The sequence below is a fragment of the Candoia aspera genome, chromosome 3 (assembly GCF_035149785.1).
Source record: "Candoia aspera isolate rCanAsp1 chromosome 3, rCanAsp1.hap2, whole genome shotgun sequence".
Taxonomy (NCBI): domain Eukaryota; kingdom Metazoa; phylum Chordata; class Lepidosauria; order Squamata; family Boidae; genus Candoia; species Candoia aspera.
Genome location: NC_086155.1, coordinates 67,731,674 through 67,753,796, shown reverse-complemented (window position 1 = coordinate 67,753,796; position 22,123 = coordinate 67,731,674). Strand labels below are relative to the sequence as shown.

General features: G+C 40.0%; 1 protein-coding gene across 4 annotated transcripts in view; it reads right to left on the bottom strand.

Moving 5' to 3' along the window:
• Nucleotides 1–22,123, bottom strand: part of FGGY (FGGY carbohydrate kinase domain containing) — a 206,512-nt gene that overhangs the window by 118,661 nt on the left and 65,728 nt on the right. For all 4 annotated transcript variants that reach the window (XR_010067580.1, XR_010067581.1, XM_063298028.1 and 1 more), the window contains exon 6: nucleotides 10,422–10,537. Coding sequence is in view for 2 of the 4 variants with exons in the window: in XM_063298028.1 (XP_063154098.1) it covers nucleotides 10,422–10,537 (116 nt within the window). In the remaining 2 variants the exon portion in view is untranslated. The remainder of the gene's footprint in view (nucleotides 1–10,421; nucleotides 10,538–22,123) is intronic.

Genomic DNA, 22,123 nt, shown 5'->3' with positions numbered 1-22,123 from the left:
GAAAAATTATACCATAAAATCTGTATAATATGCAGAATAGGTCTGTCTGCAGGACAAAGAAAAACAAACTCAGTATAAAAGCAAACTTCAATTAGAAGTCATTTTAGTATTTTAGGAGTGATTCTCCAGCACAGACATCTAAAATAATCTTAACTTAGATATATAATAAACTGTAGGTAAATAACTATTTGTTTCTCATTCAGACAGTTGTTTGAGACAGAGGCCTTCTTACAGTGGAGCCTTCACTTATGGCATCTATTTTTCATGACTGACATCTCAATTTTTGAAAGATTTCTTTCACCCTGTGAAGTAAAAAGTTTACCAAAGGAAAAAGCTGTCTGAAATGTTTCCTTTTCCTTTATTCTTGCCTAAAGTCTGGCTGAGGAATTTGCTTGGCTTGTGTTTTGTTTAAAGAAAACGTAGGTACTATAATACCAATGACCTCCCACCTTCCCAGGCAGTTGCCACAGTAACCAGTTATTTACCAGACATAAAACATGAGCCGGGCAACACTACATCTTTAGTTAACCTGAGCAAGTAAATCACAGGGCCCAAAGCCATCTTAATACTAAATAACATGAGACACTTTAATATTCACTTGCCTTTAAAAACAACAAAAGAAAAATCCTGCAAAGGGGTCCGGCTGATTCAGCCATGACACGTCCACTTATTCAAGTGATGCTTTTAACTTGTCATTCCATTAACATGGAACTAAAATTGGCTGCACCCCAAAAGAATCTGAAGAGGAGAATAGCTTGCTTGTTAAGTTAAAGTGGCCTCTATGGGAAAAATTGAAAGGAGTTCACCCTAGTGTAAACCTCACTGACTATGAGCAACCCTTCTCAGTGAAAATATATAGTAGGTATATTATAGGACCACAATCAAAGTCTTAAACTTGGTTCTGATTTATTACGGTCAGATGTGGGATAAGCAGAGATGGGCAGCCAAGGACCTTTGCACTCTTTAGCACCCTAGTTCCAGTTTCTTGAGATATCTCTACCAAAATACGGTGGCAAAATAATAGAATTTTGACATGGGTTTTTTTTAATATTGGTTTCTTTTTCAGAACTAAGGCTGGGAAGGGGAGTAGAAGGCATCCGAGAGACAAGCGATTTCATTCTCACCTTTAAAAAACTCACATACATAACCGTTACTTTTTGGGGTAAGCAGCATTCTGCAAGTGTAGAAAAGAGATAAGAAATAAATAGCTGAAGAAATTAGAGCATGGAGTAAAAAGAAGAAACAAATACACCTAAATCTAGTTTATACCAACACCATTCATCTTGCTTCTCCATACCTGCCTCAGGAGCATTCTCCAAAAGTCAACAGTTCCAAATGATGAGATATCCATCATGGTATCCTGACACAAGCTCCACCCCCTGCATACTTGTGTATGATGTTGCAACACAAATACAAGAGGAGAGAATCTGTTTCACAATTTGAGGACACACATTTCATCTTTTCCACTTTCCCCCTTGCTTCTATACATCCATGCATCAATTGTAGATGGCATTTTGTTCTACGAACTTCTCCACTCTTTTCTTTTTGAGAATTTTGACTCCATCCAGCCACAAGTTTTTCAGTCTCAATTATTTCAGTATTTCTCTATGTATTTGTTCTGCAATGTGTCCTAATTCATTCTCTCTATATGACTAAACTACCTCAAAGTTCTTATTTCATATTGGCAAGTAAACCCCACGTTCTAAGAATGGTTTCAACTTGTATTATCAAAACTTGGCTATATAAGTTTTACTTTAAAAAAGAAACATGAAAATAAGGGGGAATTGGAGCAGGAGGGCTCTGGGAAGTACTGAGCTGAAATTTCTTAGACTATTTTCCCTTCTGGGCCCACTTCCCAAACTGTTGGAAAGTTTGACCTTGCCCCAGAGAACAAATGGCAGAATCGTGCCTACGCTGCCAACCACAAATAGCATAGATAGTTTTTGGAAATCATTACTATTCAACCTTAACAAAAGCAGCAAGGAAGGTGTGCACATTTACACACAAGTGATTGCACATGATGTAAGGAATGTGCATTCTTATGAGTGTATGTGTATGTGTGTGTGTATGTATATACATACATAAACACACTCCGTATGATTCTCTTTGCTGTTAGAGCAAATGATTATATTCTATATACTAGGTAAAGGTAAAGGTTTCCCTTGACGTAAAGTCCAGTCGAGTCCGACTCTAGGGGGCGGTGCTCATCTCCGTTTCTAAGCCTTGGAGCCGGCGTTGTCCATAGGACACTTCCGGGTCATGTGGCCAGCATGACTCACGGAACGCCGTTACCTTCCCGCCGAAGCGGTACCAATTAATCTACTCACATTTGCATGTTTTCGAACTGCTTGGTGTGCAGGAGCTGGGATTAACAACGGGAGCTCACCCCACCGCGCGGTTTCGAACCGCCGACCTTCCGATCGACAGCTCAGCGGTTTAACCCGCAGCGCCACCGCGTCCCTGATATTCTATATACTAGCATGCTATAAATCTCTTAAGCACCGCAAGGAAATGTGAATTCAAGCCACAGGTACGTGTAGTGAACCTACGTGTGTTACAGAGAAATAATCAAGAAAATGCAATTATCTGTCAGCTAAATAAATAAATCTATCACTCCAGTACATTTAACAAGGAAAGACAGGGCACCCATAAAACATCTGAACTGCAAGATGATTCCATGCAGAATGATGTGTTTCTAGGTAGACCTTGGTCGTTAGAGACACAAATATCCCTCTGTGGTACAAAGTCCCTTTTAAGCAGTGTGAGTTGGTGAGCCAATTAATCCATGCTGTAGTAATCTTGAGTAGATTATTACAATAGGTTATTCATGGGGCTGCTCCTGAAGATGTTCCAGAAACTTGAGTTAATATAAATAAGGCAGTAAGAATACTGGTTGTATCCAGCCAGTATGATCATATTACTCCAGAATTATGGCATCTATACCAGCACACAGTTCACTTCTGGTCTCATTTCAAAATCCTACTTTTATTTGTAAACTAGACAACCCGTGACCTGTTGGGTCACTGTTTTAAAGATACTTCCTTGCCAGATTCCTCAGTGCCTTCAACAATGGCAGAGCATCTAACATACTGTCTTCACTGGGAAAGTTCTTAGAAATTCAGGGAGATATTGAGAGATGTATCTTACTTGAAAATAGTCCATGTCATTTATATTGAACTGTATAGCACAGTCAAACATCAGTTGACCACAGGAAATGTTTTATGACATTTTGTATTATGTCATAAAACTTTTTATGATAATTTTTGATATCATAAAATGTTTTATAATTTTTTTATCTGTTAAACATATTAAATGTTTTATAAAATGTTTTATAAAATTTGCCAAATTTCAATTCCACAGGAGTCATGCGTCCCGGATTTTGGATGCATTCTGTAAGTTAGCCCATTTGATCAGTATCATATTGTGTCAGATTATATATGGTTCACTCCAGGGTTGTATAAATTTAATGGTGTGTCACTAATTTTTTTTAGTGCTGGTTCACAGTGCAACCCTGGTCCATTTAACAGTGCTGATTGTAATCTTTAAAGTTTTAACATCAGTTCAAACCTGGTATTTGTTTTGTGTTGATTGTTAGAAGAGACAATGGTTTAAAATGTCAATTTCTCACAAAATATTTATGCATTATGTATTTTTCATTATTAGAACAATGTCACTTAATAAATTGCTTAAAATTTGGGCATGGGTGAGAAAAAAAATTAGCACAGCAGAGGTACTGTGCAATATGTACTCTTGGAAATAAAGATATTGGAGACTGTCACTTTGCCTTTGTCCCATGCCAGTTTCCAACATTTATTTCTACCTACCTTCCTACCTACCTATCTGGCGCTTAGGGAATCCCAGCACCATTCTGACAGTCAGGCTTCCAAGTAAGCCTAGCTTTACAATCACAAGAAGGAGCCTCAGTGTCAAAGCATTAAGGCAGGAGTGGGCACATTCATAAGTCCAGGAAAGGTTGGCTATTCCTTCCTACAAATGGATATTAGAAAACAAAATCTAATTAATACAGGCAGTCCTCACTTAATGACCACAATTGGGATCAGAATTTAGGTCACTAAGCAATGCAGTCATTAAGTGAATCCAGACCCAATTTTACAACCATTTTTGTGGCGGTAGTTAAGCAAATCACGTAGTTCCCTGTTGGTTTTGCTTGCTGGAAGCTGGTTGGGAAGGTCAAGCATGGTGATCATGTGACCATAGGATGCTGCAACCATCATAAATGTGCAATCATTGCCAAGAGCCTGAATCGCAATCACATGACCGCAGGGATGCTGCAACGGTTATAAGTGTGAGGGACGGTCATAAGTTGGTTTTTTCAATGCCATTGTAACTCCGGTTGATTGCTAAACAAATGGTTGTTAAATGAGGACTACCTGTATGGCTTGCAAGAATAGAACTCCAGTAGAAATACTAACTAGCTGATTTAAGTCTAGGGAACAACAATTCTGGACTTTCATCCAAAAACTAATAACAAACCATAAGAGAAACGAAGTTCCTAATTAAGACTCTTGCTCCATTCCATAAGCTGATATGGAATATACAATGCAAATCCTTTTCTCCTAATTATTTAGGTGACTGTTATCACTCTAAATTCCTTCAAGCAATTCAGGTCCGATCTCAGTTACATGCAATCGGGGTCATGTTTTAAAGACTCTTAACCTGAGCATCCATTGTAGAAGGGGACTATCTATTACCAGAACCCACATCAACCTACCAGATCCCTTCCTAGGATTTCTACCCTAACATCCCTTTCACTTGACATCTGGATATCTATTCCCCATGATGAAAGAGTTCTACCAAAGCATGTAATTTCATTGCCACCACCTGCCCTTGAAGTGGAGCTGCCCCTCTCACTTGGAATCTGGATGGGGTAGGAACTCCCCCCTCTTCAAAATAAACTTTTAAAAACTGTTTTTAATTGGTGTTTCCAAACCACATGCAGTCTTGGGTGTGGATAAATAACAAAGGATTTTTATTTTAAGAAAGTCAACAATCGAAAAAAGTTAGGATGTAGCTGCTCAAGTTATATGAGATTGAGATCATAGCTAGCCATCAGTAACTAGGGGACAGGGCAGGGGGAGAGGGAGAGGGAGAGAAAGAAAATGGAAGCAGGAAGATCAGAACTACATTTTATTGGTATTGGTTATAATAACAGAATCTTGCAAGTCTGATTGTCCTGTAACTTCTCCTTAAACTTCAGTGAATTGGGGAGGCATTTGCCTGAGCCCCTTCTGAATATTATCTTGTTTCCCAGGACTTAAGAATGTTTCATCCCCTTTTGCCCAGCTAACAGGTCTTGCATATTTCTGTCAAGCTCAACTCCCTTCCTCTCTACATTTATCAAAAAGAAATCAGTTAAGGCTGATGCCTAATAACAGCCATTTCTAGATGTAAGATAGCATGGTTTCATCCATGCCGTATCCTCTTTGTGTGAGAAAGGCAAACAGAGCCAAAGCAGAACCAATACTTACAGGATTGGCTCTTGCCAGATTTCACCTATTCCCAACATTTCCTCTTGACACCTTTTTTATTTATATTTTAATTTACTCATTTTTACTTTTTTTTAAACTCGGTAATTATTTTTATTTTTGTGTCTGTATGTTATCTTATCAAAGTAAATAGCAGCACCTAGAGATCTTGGCTGACCTTGAAAAAAATTAAACCGGGGTACTTGGATGGGAGATAATAAAGAATCCTAGGGCTGTAGGTAAGGGTAAGAAGTTGAAAACATCCCAGAAGAAAGCAATGGCAAACTACTTACTCACTGTTTCTTCTTAAGTAATTGTACTTTAATCTCAACTACACAGGAGTGTGATTTTTTCCCCCCTTGAGCAGTTCCACGAATGTCTGAACTAGACTGATTCTTCCAAACAAACTAAAAATATTGAGTGATGATGTTAGATAATGCCAAATGAAAATAGAACACATAAAGTGCATGTGAATAGAAATCCAGCATATCGCAATTCTCCTGTAACAACTTAGCCATACAACATGACATCCAATGGTTATTCAAGCAGGCCATTACACAAGCTTTTAAAATTTTATCTGCTCCCTGATGCATTATTATTGAGCCCCAGAAAGCCTCTCTGAATGATTGGTGATCCATCTAGAAAGGGAGCTGAATCACAGGAGGCCTCAATAAGAGAACAGAATCACCAACTGAACTCTGCGCCCTTAGGGAATACCAAAGATGCTGTACTGTGGCAACTGGAGAAAAAGACAATTTGAATCTGTTTTGCCATTTCATCCAACTATTTGTTCTCAAGTTCTGTATAGAATATATACAGCCATTATGAATGACTCGTATGTTGTACTCATTCTGCACACACACACCTGCACAAATTTTTGCAATGAAGTTGTAGTAGGAAAAAAATCTGCCAGAACATTCTATGTTGACAGGCAAAGTAAGATGAACTTGCAGAATACAAAAATCGGAGTTAGCATAAAGACTATTATAATCTATTGCTCACATTTGTTTATACATTTACAATTTTAGCCAACGGTAGAAAAATTATCTGAAAAATACATATTTCTAATTTTCACACTGTACAATTGTTGCTTAGTTTCACTGTATCAAACTATCAACTATATGAAGGAATTTCTTATTCGCACATGCAGGTTTAGTAATTTAAAATGGAAAGTGCTTTCCTTGTCCTTGAAATGAATGATATAAATATTGTATTCAATCCCTAGCCTGAGCTTCATAAATTATTTAAGTTGAAAAAAAATTCTCCTCTGTAGGGCGACTTGGCCATTAGGGAGCTCAAATTTCTGCTAAAACATTTATTTACTACTTATAGTATAAGTAGTATTCCTTTAGCTTTGAAAGAAATAATTGCCAAAAGGTAATTGCTATCAGGATTGCATTTAAGCAGAGGGGGAAAAAACACTGAAAGACCAAGCATTTAAGAGCATCTAGAATGTTGCAAAAAAGGAAAAAAAGGAGAGGGTCAAAACCCCCAAGGCTATCACAAGGAGAATTTCTGTGTTTTTGCTCCAGCACTGAAGCTTTCAGTTGCCTTCTGCTGGGGGTTAATAGATCTGTTCAAAGTCCAAATTCTTCCCCAATTGGCAAGATCATTGTTAAAGCATTAAACTTTTTAATAAGGAATACCTATGACTGTTTCTTTAAAAAAAGGGGGGGGAATAAAAAATTGAAATATTTTATATTTTAATAATATCTTAATTTACCTTACATATCATAAATAGCGTGTAAATTGTAATTGGCTGTATGAGCTTACGTATTATATATTTTGATAATGATTGGAATCAAATTTATTGAAGAAAGAATTAACATAACACTTCAGTATTTGGTCTTGGTAACAATAAATATTGAAAACCCACTCTCACAAAGATATGTTGAAGGAAAAGAATAGTAAGCTTTTCACTTAAAAGCTCATATTTTTGATGAACCTTCATCCAAAAGCTTCCCATGATTACTTTTTAATTTAACAGTTTCAATGTAACATCTGAGGAGAGATCTGCCAATATCTTCTCTTCCATTATGGTGAGTACTCATTTAATTCTTGAAACTGAATAGATCCAAAATCCACAAAAATGTTTGCTTCAGTCTTGGAAACAACTCAAGGAACATGTTAATAAGATGTCATTCAGAGAATGCTGATGTTCCATGGAACACAATTAAGAAACACTATACTAGATGACATCAGAGGATACAACTAAAACTTAAGTTCTCCCATAGAAGTAACTTGGTGCTCAAGAGTTACTTCATGGAGCCAGAAGCATTTAAGGGATTCCTGCCTAACAGTCATTGTTCATACTTCCAGCAGGGAATTTGTTGTTCTTTCCACTTTTGGAATGCAGAAAAGTAGGTCAAGCACATCTTGATTCTAAGTGAACAAACACAGGAAACAAGATTCCTACCTTATATCCCAGAGGGAGGATGGGACAGCATGACAAGCTGGACTCAACACATAGGCCAAGATCCTTCATGAAAAACTTGGACAGTACATTCTCATGGATAAAGCTATCACCATGCCTTTGTAACCAATCTTAAGACCCACCTACAACTTCTAAGGCAGGAACTATATTATGCAAACAATGTTTTCTCTTCACTTTTAAGACAAAGTGTGCTGAAGCATCCAAATTTGTTCTTCTCACCTTACGCAGGTTTACTATGTTGTTCTTTATTAGTGGTACACGAAGTGCACAACAATCTATACAAAACGTTTCAACACAATGTGTACAAAAGAAATAGCGTACAAAAGTTATTGAATATTAGAAAACTTCATACATTTATTACCAGTATCTTCTGATTTCCATTTATTTTAGCAAATTACACTACTATGGCTGGAAAAGAAAATCCAAATGATTAACTATGAAGGATATCTTAAAATATTTTTTTTTAATGTATGCTAATGTTCCCATTCATGTCATGGCTGCTTAGCATAGCCATTAAAAGCCCATTAAGTGAACAAGGAAAATTGATTAAAATTATCCTGGAAAAATTTGCTAAATGAGCATTATAGTCTTAAATGGAAATCCATTTTAAGTATTGTGCAGTTAATGAGATTAACGCTCTCATTAAACTTTGGCTTAAATTGGTAAACTAACTACAGTTCAGTTCACAAAGCATGTTAATTACATCAGTCTAATCACATTTTTAAAATCGTTTTTTTTTACTAGAAACAGCAGAAAGTATACCAGCCCAAATCAAATATCCTGCTGTACTATGCTGACTGAATAATCTGTGGATCACATAATTATGTCACTACATGGTTGATGAAAGTCAAGGAAAATATTTATCGATGTATCATGGTAAGGGACGCGGTGGCGCTGCGGGTTAAACTGCTGAGCTGCTGAGCTTGCCGATCGGAAGGTCGGCGGTTCGAATCCGCGTGACGGGGTGAGCTCCCGTTGCTAGTCCCAGCTCCTGCCAACCTAGCAGTTCGAAAACATGCTAATGTGAGTAGATTAATAGGCACCACTTTGGCGGGCAGGTAACGGCGTTCTGTGTAGTCATGCTGGCCACATGACCACGGAAGTGTCTACGGACAAACGCCGGCTCTTCGGCTTTGAAACAGAGATGAGCACCGCCCCCTAGAGTTGGACACAACTGGACTTAATGTCAAGGGAAACCTTTACCTTTACCTATCATGGTTGTATCCTGACTTTCCCTTCAAAATGGTATACATAGTGGCTAGAAATTCCTTGATTTATCTTTTGACTGCCCAAGAGCATTTCTGTGCAAACTGGATTAGGGTATCAGCTGTCAGAGTGTCCACAGGATCGGGGCTTTCATTGTTTACTCCTCCCTTGCCTCTCCTTCTGCAGATACCTCTGTCAACTACAATTTTAGTATTTGAATAGCTTCCTTAAATTAAATATATTTGTTCACTGAAAAAGGACGGACAGACCAAATATTCCAGTCTCTCAATGTTAAGTTTATCCATCTTGATTCTTGATAGTATTGCTACACTTGCTGTTCAGTCACCAAAACTTAGTCATCTGTTGTGGTTGCAAAATTGACAATGTGTGATCTTGTGACACACAGCAAATGGGCCTTCTCTATGATAGTCCCTACCTGAAATTCACAAGACCTACAATTACAAATTTAAGTGTCTATTAGACCTCTCTTTTCATTATTTTTTCCTGAATAAATATTGGATGTTTTCTTTTCTTTTCCCAGACCCTGTTTTAAATGAATCTACCTTTACATTGCTTTATTACAGGGACAATATAATGTAGTGATTAAGATACTGGAGTAGGGAGACCCCGATTCTACTCCACCCCACAAAAGCTTACAACATGCCCTTGGGCCAGTCACTTTCTCTCAGGCCAACCTCACAGGGTTGTTGTGGTGAAAACAGGAGTGAGCTCTATGTAGGCTGCCTTGAGCAAATTTAATGCTTCCTAAAATCCACTCAAAAACAGATCTAAAAATCAGTTAAATTATACTTGCAGATTAAAAACGTTATGCCAGAAGAAGTCATATTATACACATTAACTTCCCATTTTCTTAATTCAAGCATAATTTACCAGTTACATCTACATCAGACTTTGGCAAAAGAAAAGCCAAAAACACAAAACAAAACGAAGAACAAAAAGTTTAAGCAGACTCTAGCCAGACACACTGAACGTGTAAAGGAAGTATCCATTGTCATAATTTAGGTAGGAAGATTCCAGAAATTTTGTACAACGAATTGTAGAATACAGTACCCAATATTGCAATAGAAGTAGTTTGGGGATACAATTCTTTTCTTAAATAGTCCCCAAAATACATTGTTATAATAGTAAACATGACTTTCCATTATATTACTTTTCAGAGTTGCTTATGGTGGGCAGCCATATAAATCAAACAAACAAACAAATTTGAATAGGCTCTTATCTAGCCTTAAAATTTCTTACTGAATCCTACAGTTAAAAAGTATGCAATAGGTTACCTATTTTTGAATATTTATTTGCCACCAGATCTTCTAATCCAATCAACTTCCAAAAACTATCATCCCAGCCATTTTCTGAAGAGTATGTCCATTTACATACAAGTGTACACAAAGATCTGTTGAGAGAAAGATACAGTTTAATTTAAAGATAAAGGTATATGCAGGAAAACCAAATAACAATATTCTCAGTATCAGAATTGATAATCTAGATCCATATGTTAAGCAGTGATTGCTATGGATCATGACAGAAGTAAAATGACGAAAACAGCCTCACACTATTGTGATGCCAGTTCTGCCCATTCATACATGCATATATCATGATACGTATACAAATAAATAAATGTATATAAATATCAGATCAAGTAACTCTGTAATCCTAACCCTAAACTTGCCATTCATCCAACAAAGGAACTTTAATTTAAATATAATTGTTGAACTAAAATGCATCAAGATGTCTGATTCTATTTATTTAGGTTTTTCAATCAATAAAATGGTTCCTCTCTACCACAGCTATTAATTAACTTAACAGAGCTAGAATTAACTGCATTTTTATCAGTTGCCTGTATCAGGAAAGTGTATACATTTAAGGCTTACACAGAATATCTGAGCATTTCATGACCATTGGGCTCTACATCTTGTTTTCTCTATACGCATCAGCATGTGTATAAAGTGTCTAATAAAATAAGTTCTCATTAAAAGTACCACCTTATTCTATAAACAATATTTCAAGGTGCCAGGAGATTCTTAACATCACTACTCTAATTTTCTAATGTCAGATAGCAAATCTCAGTATATTAATTTCTCGTATGGAATGTATTATAATAGCCACGCATGAGCCTATAGCTTCTGAGCATAAAATGAGAAAAGGCAAGTGAAATCAATATTAAAATGCCAAAATATTATAAAAAGGACAGAATTTTAGACAGTTCTGTGGAACCATGGCTAACATATATTAGCATACAATCAGATTTAGCTTCTTAAAAGTTCAAAAACAACAGGAATAAGTCCTTGTTAGTTAAAGATTATACTCTCAGAAAAATTGCAACATTAGCCTACTTAAAGGTCATGGAATTTAATAGCAATAATTAATTTTACTGTGTTCATCTTTACAATGAAATAAAAAACAGTTGGCAGACTATATCCATAAACTACAGATGATGTTGCCTTACCACTCCAATCTAAAACAACTTTCTTTTATACTTAAGTTGCCTTTCTGCAGCCTGCCTATAACCTGAAGCTTCATCATATATATTGTTATGGTTCAAAAAATACTTAGAAGTTGGGTGGTTACCAAAACAGATTTGCCATGGAGAAATATCAGCTAGTGTCCCCAGATGGTACAAAACTCTCTATCCACCTTAGCTGATAACAAGCGGAGAAAATGAAGTGGACAGGAGTGAGGATTTTTTCATTCTGCTACACTTGAAAACCACCAAGAGTTTTCAAAGAGTTTCTCAAAGAATATGCTCAAATTGTGAAGCAGCACTTCTGAAACTGAGATTGTTGCAGAGTGCAATAGTGGTAATCAGGGATGGCTGCAGGATCTACCAAAAGCTCTGCCCTGTCTGTATGTGTGCAATATCAAAGACAATAGGGGCCTGTCATGTTCACTGATTCAATGTAGTTTATACATCGTAACGTTTCACATGCCATGGCGCTGACGCGCGTTTCTGTTTGGGAGGGAGCTGCTGTGAGACCTTGTACCATGCTCTGTATGTGAAATCAGTACAATGGAATGTGTTTGGGTTATGTTATCTGTTCAAGGCCTTTTCCCACAGACCATCAGAGACCGTTAGGAGTACCTGGGATTGTGAACTTGAGAAGATTCTACGGGGGGAGGGATTTCATTTGCACCAAGGGTTTTTAGTTTGAATTTGGCGTGCTTTCATCATTCTCAGCTTTCTCTGTGATCCTGCATACTATTCTTTAATAAATCAGATATCTTTGAATTCCTGCTCATGAGTCTGGTAGTGTTTTAGAATAGGCAACCATTACATAAAGCTGAGAATCCCCAAAGTTGTACCGTTAGCTCTTACAAAGATCAGTTTCTTGCGAGGGAAAATAGTTAATGATGGCTGAGTCCAAGCTCACAACCAGGGGACTTGAGGAGACAGCTAGCTTGATGCCTGAGTTGACGGTCAAGAGCAGAGAACTGAATCTCACCCCAGAACCTTCAGACTCCCGGGATGAATCAAGTTCCAATTCTGATGTGGCGGAATCAGATGATGGGGAAGAGCCAGAGCAACCGGCACCCAGCGAATCGCTCGCAGAGTTGATCACCTTGGATGAAGTAGGGGAACCCCAGCCAGGGACGTCGGGGGCGTCCTGGAAGTATCGGCTCCCGCTAACCCCAGACGAAGAATCTACTACGGTGTCAACAGAGAGAAAGCCGAACACGCAAGGGAGGGAGGACTCTCAAACCCCTGAGAAACTAAGAGTGATGGAAGCCAAAATAGAATCGATAGAGTACATGCTAAGAAACCTGTCTCTGTCACTGGAAGGGCAGGGGAGGCACGGAGGAGATCCCAACTTCCCGCAACCATCCCCCATCCTCCTATCCAGACCGCCAGTGGAACAGGGCCGGAGACGGCTCCAGGATGAATCTCCACCCCGCAGGGCTCAATCACCAGTGTCCCCACCCCGAAGAGGGAAAGCTACTGTAACCTGGGGCCCAACCACTCAAGTGGCTGCCGATTCCACTCCAACTGGAGTGGGGGTGAGAGACTTTTCTGTCAAATTTGATGGGGATCCAACGAAGTTATCTTTCCTTTTAACTAATGCTAAAAGTTATATGAGGCAGTTTGGAGCATGCTTCCCTTCCGAAGAGGCTAAGATAACTGCCATTGCCACCAAGTTGAAGGGCCGAGCGGCTGACTGGTATGTTCAATTAAGTGAGGCTGAATCCCCTGAACTTGATTATTTCAATGATTTCATGTGGGCGTTAAAGCTGCATTTTGAAGATCCTCTGGCCAAGGCAAGAGCTAAGAAGGCACTGAAAGATCTTACCCAGGGCCAAATGTCCGTAGCTAGCTACGCCCTAGAGTTTAAGGCTCTAGCTGGGAAGATCCCTGACTGGTCTCAGTCAACCCTAATAGAACGGTTTAAAGAGGGACTCAACCGGGATGTCCTATGGTGGGCGTTGTGTAGAGACAACCCAGAGTCATTGTACAACTGGATCTGCCTGGCCGCAAAGGCTGAGCACACTCAACATACCTTCATGCAAACCAGAAAATCTGAAAAACCTCCTGCCACCATAAGGGGACCCCGAAGTGCTGCGACTGCTGCCCGGCCAAGCAATAGAGCCTGGGATGAGGAGAGAGAGTGGCGCTATAAGAGGGGTCAGTGTCTTTGATGCGGAAAAGAGGGCCATCGGGCAGCTGATTGCCCAAAAGCCAAGGCAGGAGATCAAGCTGGGAAGCCGCCAGCCAAATCGCACCCCCCCCCCCTCATGGTGGATGACAGCAGCCAAAGGGACAGCCGATGCTGAAGAAGTGCTATACTTCTCCGGGGGGACTGAAGACGACTACAAGGAGCCGGCGGGAAATGCCAGCCACCTGCCATGAAGGGCACCACTGGGCAGGTGGACGAAGATGGGCGCGAAGATGCTATGGTGAGTGCTGACTGTCCCACTTTAGCAGTAAAGGTGAAACTGGGTTCCCGCACAAAAACTACAGAGGTATGGGCTTTAGTTGACTCTGGGTGTTCCAGGTGTTTAATTCACCCTGATCTGGTTGCTGTTTTGGAACTGCCTAGTTTCCCCCTCCAGCATCCTTTGATCTTCACACAGTTGGATGGTTCAACGGCAGGGGGGGGGGGCGGCGACACATTCCACTGGAACTGTGGCAATGCAAATTGGCAGCCACCGTGAGACTTTGAAATTCGTTGTAGCACCTGTTGGCAATCCCTTGGTAATTCTGGGGATCCCATGGTTGACCTATCGAAGCCCATATATAAACTGGGAGCACAGAACTGTGACTTTTACAGATGGATTTTACCAAGCTCCTACAGCAGAGATGATTGCACATGCAGGGGTTGGAAGGGCAGCGATCGCCACACCGCGCCCTGACTTACCCCAATTAGAAGGCTTGCATGCTCAATACCAAGAATTTGCAGACGTTTTTGGGGAGATAGAAGATCAGTTACCCCCCCCCCCACCAGAAAACTGACCATGCAATAGTTAGTCCCTAATGCTCAAATGCCCAAGCCAAAAATTTATCCGATGACTCAGAAGGAGCTTGAGGCATTACGGGACTTCATTGACAAAAATCTGTCAAGAGGATTTATTGAACCTGCTAATTCCCCAGTTGGGGCCCCTGTGTTATTCTGGGAAAAGAAAGATGGCATGCTTCGACTCTGTACAGACTATTGAGGGTTAAATTCCGTCTCTGTTGTCAACAAGTACCCTCTCCCTCTCATGAAGGACATGTTAGCTCATTTGTCAACGGGCAAGATTTTCTCCAAGCTCGATCTTCGCGAAGCCTATTTCCACATTTGCATAAGAGCTGGGGATGAGTGGAAAACTGCTTTTAATTGCCCACTAGGATCGTTTCAGTACAAAGTCCTCCCTTTTGGGTTAGCAGGGGCACCCGGAGTCTTCATGCAGTTGATTAATGAAGTTTCACATGATCATTTGTTTAAAGGGGTTCTGGTTTACTTAGATGATGTTCTTATTTACACTGAAACTGAGGAGGAACACAAACGCCTCCTCAAACAGGTGTTACGCAAACTTAGAGATGCCAAACTCTATGCAAAGCTTTCCAAATGTGAATTTCACAAAATCCAACTTGATTATCTGGGCTATCGAGTGTCTGACAAGGGTATAGAAACGGACCCTGCAAAAATTCAGGCGATTTTAAGTTGGGAACGTCCCCGCACCCAGAGGCAATTACAAAGTTTCCTAGGGTTCAGTAATTATTATCGCCAATTTATCCAGGGGTTCGCTGAGATTGCCTTGCCGCTCACTGATTAACTCTGTACCAAGGGCTTGGGGGAGACATGCAAAGTAAAACACCCTGGGGCTGTGCTGAATTGGACGCCTGAATGCTAGGCAGCATTTGAAAAGTTGAAAACCCTTTTCACTGCTGAGCCTATTCTACAGCACCCTGATCCTGAACGCCCCTTTGTGGTCCAAGTTGATGCTTCTGAATCCTCAGTTGGGGCTATTTTGTTACAGAGGGATTCTGAAAATCACTTAAAACCCTGCACTTATCTGTCCAGGAAATTTTCTGAAACCGAACGCCATTGGCATGTTTGGGAAAAGGAGGCATTTGCTGTAAAAGCCGCTTTGGAAACCTGGCATCACCTCCTTGAAAGCGCTAAATGCCCTTTCGAGGTTTGGACCGATCACAGGAATTTGGAAGCCCTCCGCACCCCCCGGCGTCTCAGCCCTAAACAAATTCGCTGGGCTCAGTTTTTCACTTGCTTTAACTTCCAGTTAAAATTTATCCTGGGAAAGAAAAACTTTCTGGCCGATGCTTTGTCAGGTTTACCCCAGGACCTTGACCAGGTGACAGATGTGGTTGGGACTGTTCTCACTGAACCACAACTGGGCTTGGTTGCTGTCACTCGGAGCCAGACCCATGCACAGGCAACCCTGCCCCCAGCCCAGCCTGGGAAGCGGAAAGTGCAAGTTCCTTGTCAGTTACAGAAAGACTTTCTCCAGGCACTGAAATCTGACACTTGGTTACTAGCTAATAGAGACAATGTTTCTTTTGAAAACGGTCTGGCGTGGGTGGAACATCGCCTTTATTTGCCTGAAACGTTGAGGGCTGCTGTTTTGCAGCATTCCCATGATGATAAACTTGCTGGACACTTTGGTTTTGTCAAAACCTTGCATTTGGTTCGCTGCCAATTTTGGTGGCCAACCTTAAGACGTGACGTTAAAGACTATGTTGCTTCCTGTCCTGTTTGTGCCATGTCAAAACATAAAGGAAGGAAACCACAGGGGCTTTTACAGCCAGTGGCCAGTCCTACCCATCCCTGGGACGAGATTTCTATGGATTTTATTGTGGATCTTCCTCCCAGTCAGAAGAAAACTGTCATTTGGGTTGTAAAAGATTTTTGCTCCAAGCAAGCGCATTTCATTCTATGTGCATCCATCCCGTCAGCCCCGCAATTGGTGCGCCTATTTCTCCTCCATATCTACCGCCTCCACGGTAGCCCCTCCCGTTTGGTCAGTGACCATGGGACACAGCTTACTTCCCAGTTTTGGAAATCATTTTTAAAATTGATTGGCACCAAACAAGCACTGTCCACATTATCCCATCCCCAGACTGACAGTTCTACTGAGATTTTAAACTCCACTCTTGAACAGTTTCTTAGAGCATACATTAACTACCACCAGGACGATTGGGTGGAGTTATTACCTTTTGCTGAAGTTGCTTACAACAATGCTGTGCATCAAAGTACCGGACAAACCCCTTTTCGCATGGTTTCTGGTCACGACTTTGTTCCCATCCCTGAACTGCCACAGCCCCCTTCCCTAACATGTTCTGCATCTGACTGGGCTGTTAAATTGTCTGATTCCTGGCCAGTAATTCAACAAGCTTTAGCTGACGCCCAGGCTGCTTACAAGTCTCAAGCTGATAAGCATTGCTCTTTACAACACGACTTCAAAGTTGGGGATCAGGTGTATCTATCTACTAAATTTATCAAATCACCACAACCCTCTAAAAATCTTGCTCCCATATTCATCGGTCCTTTTCCTATTGTTCGTCTTGTCAATCCAGTTACTGTTAAATTGGAACTGCCTCACAATTTGAAACGCTTGCACCCTGTTTTCCATTGCAGCTTGCTTAAGCCTGTGCACCACTCACCGCGTTGGCACCCTCAACCTCCTCCTCCTGCTCCAATTATGATTGACGGCCAACAACACTTTGAAGTCAAGGACATCATTGATTCTCACAAGCTTCAAGGCACCCTTCAGTATCCGGTCTGATGGAAACACTTTCCTCATCCTGAATGGGTGTCTGCCCCCCATGTTAACGCTCCTGATTTAGTTAACCATTTCCACCTTGCTTACCCTTTGAAGCCTGCTGCTTAATGTATTCTTTATTTTTGGGGGGGCAGTATGTCATGTTCACTGATTCAATGTAGTTTATACATCGTAACGTTTCACATGCCATGGCGCTGACGCGCGTTTCTGTTTGGGAGAGAGCTGCTGTGAGACCTTGTACCATGCTCTGTATGTGAAATCAGTACAATGGAATGTGTTTGGGTTATGTTATCTGTTCAAGGCCTTTTCCCGCAGACCATCAGAGACCGTTAGGAGCATCTGGGATTGTGAACTTGAGAAGATTCTACGGCGGGAGGGATTTCATTTGCACTGAAGGTTTTTAGTTTGAATTTGGCGTGCTTTCATCATTCTCAGCTTTCTCTGTGATCCTGCATACTATTCTTTAATAAATCAGATATCTTTGAATTCCTGCTCATGAGTCTGGTAGTGTTTTAGAATAGGCAACCATTACAGGGCCAAGCTTATGTCAGGTTCATGCAGCACTGCTTCCCCTTGGCCCCCATCCCCCAGACATCACTGGCTGCTATACTCTGAAGCTAGGTGATCTTTAACTATGGCAATGTCATGGAGGTTTCATGTAAAAAGAGCTTTAATCATAATAGGATTTTGCTTACTGCGGTCACCCAACCCCAGTAGCTCTCAAATAGGTGAAAGGTATGTTAGGAACAAGGAGCAGTGTCCATTTCAGGAGGCAAATTTGAGATAAGTAGTATGGATGCCTAGGAATGACCAAATCACCTGGATACAGAGAAGGGGCACAATCATATTCCAGGTTCAACTACCGCCCCTCCATAGTAATAGCAAGACCAAGAACAGAAGAGAAATGTACCATACAAAGAGCCTCGGAAACCTGTCTCCCTAGGACTGGTGAGAAAATGGGGAATGAAATTAAGCTGGAGGGAACTCAACCAGCCAAGGAAAGGCTCCAGAAGGTGACCTGAGCAGCTGGGAATAGATACCAAATGTGCTCAGTAAATGTCACAAAAGACAGATGAAGAGAAGCAGGGAAAGACATATCATTAGTAAACGTCCAATCTGCAGATGATCCAAGTTCAAATTAATAAAGGAAAGCTTAGCAGGTATTTGAAGAAAAAAGAAACAAAAAAGAAAAACTACAAGAATTTTGTCAACAACTAAGCACAGCCTCCAAATTGTTGTTTGGAAATTTGTCAGCTGTTTCAAACAGATATACAAATGGTAACTCATTTTACACTAGTGTAAGCAATCTACTGGCAATTTTGGCAGCTAAGCTTCAACTCAGTAGTTCTAGAGATTCAAATCTTCCATTCCCTTTTAGTCAGAAAATAGTGTTCATATACCAGCTATCTGGAAAACAATGTTATTTAGATTTGTATCCCTTGTTCAAGACAGCTTAGAGCAGTGTTTCTCAACCTCAGCAACTTTAAGATGTGTGGACTTCAACTCCCAGAATTCCCCACCCAGTGTGTCAGAATTAAGTCCTCACATCTTAAAAGTTGTTGTGGTTGGGAAATGCTGGCTTAGAGGGACTCCTACTTTGTTTTCTCCCCATAACAAGCCTGTGAAGCAGGCTGGACTGGCCCAAGGCATCAGTAAGTTTCCATGGTTGAGGGTGGATGAACCTGGCTCTCCCCAGAGAGAATCCAACACATACCCCATTACACCACATTGGCATTTACTGACAAAGTGGCTTTGACGTATACTCAATCCAAAATTGCTTCAAATGAAGAATATGCTCATTTCAAACAGTGTCAATTTTGTAATGTTTCATTAATTACATTTCCAAGGTATCACAACCAAATAACTTGAAATCTGATTCTGTTTAGGGTAGGAAGGCACGAGACAGAGTATTTTCATTACATGTTTTCATCTTAATGTGCGAAGTTTGAAGAAGGGACGGAAACCTACATAAAGATTACTATATGCAGAGAGACGGAAAGATTCTCCACTACCCACTATGGAGGAATAGTTGGTGAAGTTGACAGAAGTTGCTGAAATTGATAAATGTAATTCTTTGATTAGAGAAAAGACATTACATTTATTGGTGACTGGAAGCCTCTTATAGGCTTTTTGCGTACAAATGAAAAAAAATGAATGCGATTCATAGTTTCATGGTTACACAGGATAGATTATAGAAAGAGTAGTATGATGTACTGTTAGAGAGGCTAAAATATATTGTACTTATAACTGCTGTGAAGAATATCAGAAGCCATTTCTTTAGATCTTTTTTTTTCTTTCTTTTCTATTTTTCCTTAACTTTTTTTCTTTTCTTGTACTTTCTGCTTTTTCTTTGATTTCTTCCTTTTCCTTTTTTCTTTCTTATTTTATTAGTTTGTGTTAGTTTTTAATCTTCTTGTTTAAAAGATTTAATAAAAATTATATATATTAAAAAAGGGAAATCTACAGCAAGTTTCACAAACAGTATATATTCTACTATAAACCAATATTTGAAGTACATTATACCATAAATACAGATTATACAGTATGTGTGATTTGTCATATAATATGCATTTCTTATACACCATGATAATTTCTGTAAAATGAAAATTACCTTGCAAAAGCTGGAGAAGTACAAAACCAGTAGATTAACAGCATCCAGTTCTACATATTAATACACAAAATCTGAATCATGCTGCAGCCTGAACATAATTCTCAAGCTCCTCTGATTTAAAGATTATCTTTGAGTAAATATAACTTTGACTTACTCCATTTAAAAAAAAAACCAGACCAAATTGTCCTTATTATTTAGGTCTATAAAAGCTTCAGCCTTCATATGGAAGTCTGTAGTGGAGTTTACAAAAGAAACCTCAGTGGTTTGTACTCAAAACAAAAGATGTATGTTTTATGAATTACGTACAACACAGAATGGTCTGGTTTGGTTCTAACATGAATCAAAAAACGGTCATTTTGACTGGAACTGATTCAAGCATTCTGTGCTGTTTTGGATGATGTGATTAGAAGTTGACTTACCTCTTGCAATTGCAATGATATATTTTGAATTTTCCTTCCTGAGCCAGGAGAGCAGGAAAAATGGGTCATGTCCCAGTTACTACTAGCTTAGGCTGGGTGGGGTCAACTAGGGATGGAGTTTTGGAGCAAAGCAGTAGGCATTTTAGAAACACAGGGCACTGGGTGCCACACTGATCTTATTATTTCCCCTCACATCATGCCACCGTTTACCTTGACGTTAAGCCACTGTTGTTTTGCAATACAGGCTTGGTAACATTGGATGTCATGTCTGTGAGTTTAAATATATGCACAGCCTTCAAAAGAAAAATGGATGGAACATAAATGCAAAAAGTACTAGCACAGTATAGGTTTGTCCTGCTGAGTTGCGAAGTGGGTTAGGTGCATATGCTTGAGGATCCTGCTGATTTTGAGATTCAGGATGCCTTTATAAATGCAGTGAGTCCATCTTTAAAAGAACTCCAAAAGGTCCATAATCAGCAGAATAAAAAAAAAAAAAAAGGTATGGAGCGCATACTCAAACTTATCCAGCCTTCAAACTGGTACTTTCCCTCCAATTTTTTTTATGCTGAAGCTTGCTTTGGTTTGCTTGGCTGCTCGAACACTTTTGGAGTTAATTTTGAGTGCATTTGAAAAAAGTAAAAAAGAATAACTCTGGATATTTGGTTTACAAACTTTCTGGTGTTCATCACTGCTTTCAATGGATTAGTAAAGGTAAAGGTTTCCCTTGACATTAAGTCCAGTCGTGTCCAACTCTAGGGGGCGGAGCTCATCTCCGTTTCAAAGCCGAAGAGCCGGTGTTTGTCCGTAGACACTTCCATGGTCATGTGGCCGGCATGACTACATGGAACGCCATTACCTGCCCTCCGAAGCGGTGCCTATTAATCTACTCACATTTGCATGTTTTCAAACCGCTAGGTTGGCAGGAGCTGGGACTAGCAACGGGAGCTCACCCCGTCACGCGGATTCAAACCGCCGACCTTCCAATCGGCAAGCTCAGCAGCTCAGCGGTTTAACCCGCAGCGCCACCGCATCCCTTTCAATGGATTAGATTGTGCCTTTTTACTTGTGGAGATATCAGAAAGCATTTAAAATAAAAGAGGATGTAAATGCTGGCAATCAGAAATGAAAATATATTTCCCCCATATGGGGCAGCTCCTTCCTTCCTTCCGTCCTTCCTTCCTTCCTTCCTTCCTTCCCCTAATGTTCTTATTCTACTAGAAAGAAACTGTGATCTTTTTCTTGCAAGGTTGCCAGAAAGAGAAAACAAAGGCAAATTAAAAGTAATCAAAAGTAAATCTGCAGGAAAATCTTTAAATACTGCGCTGAAAACGGATACTCCAAGTTTCAGTCTGCAAAGTTAGGTTTAAATATATACATCTTAGATTAAGAAAAGGTTTCCTTTAATTTTTTTTTTAAAGAAATCCCATTTATGTTGAGGACAGATTGGAATTAATTTTCCGCCAGGATGTCCTCCTGCCCCGGGGGTGGTCTTTGATTTGAAAGGGGTTCAGGAGAGTTTAAGAGCCAGCCAAGTAACCTCTCCTCACAGTAGTTTCAATTAGCATAAACTCAGGGCAAAGGAAGAAGCATACTTATACGTGATTTTAAAGAAGGCAGCAAAGAAATAGGATGAAACAAATTTGTCCAAAATAGGACATTTGAAAAATACCTTTTTCCTACCCATTTTTTGGGGAAGCTGGCTCGCTGGTAGCAGTTAGCAAGAATACTATATTCTTGC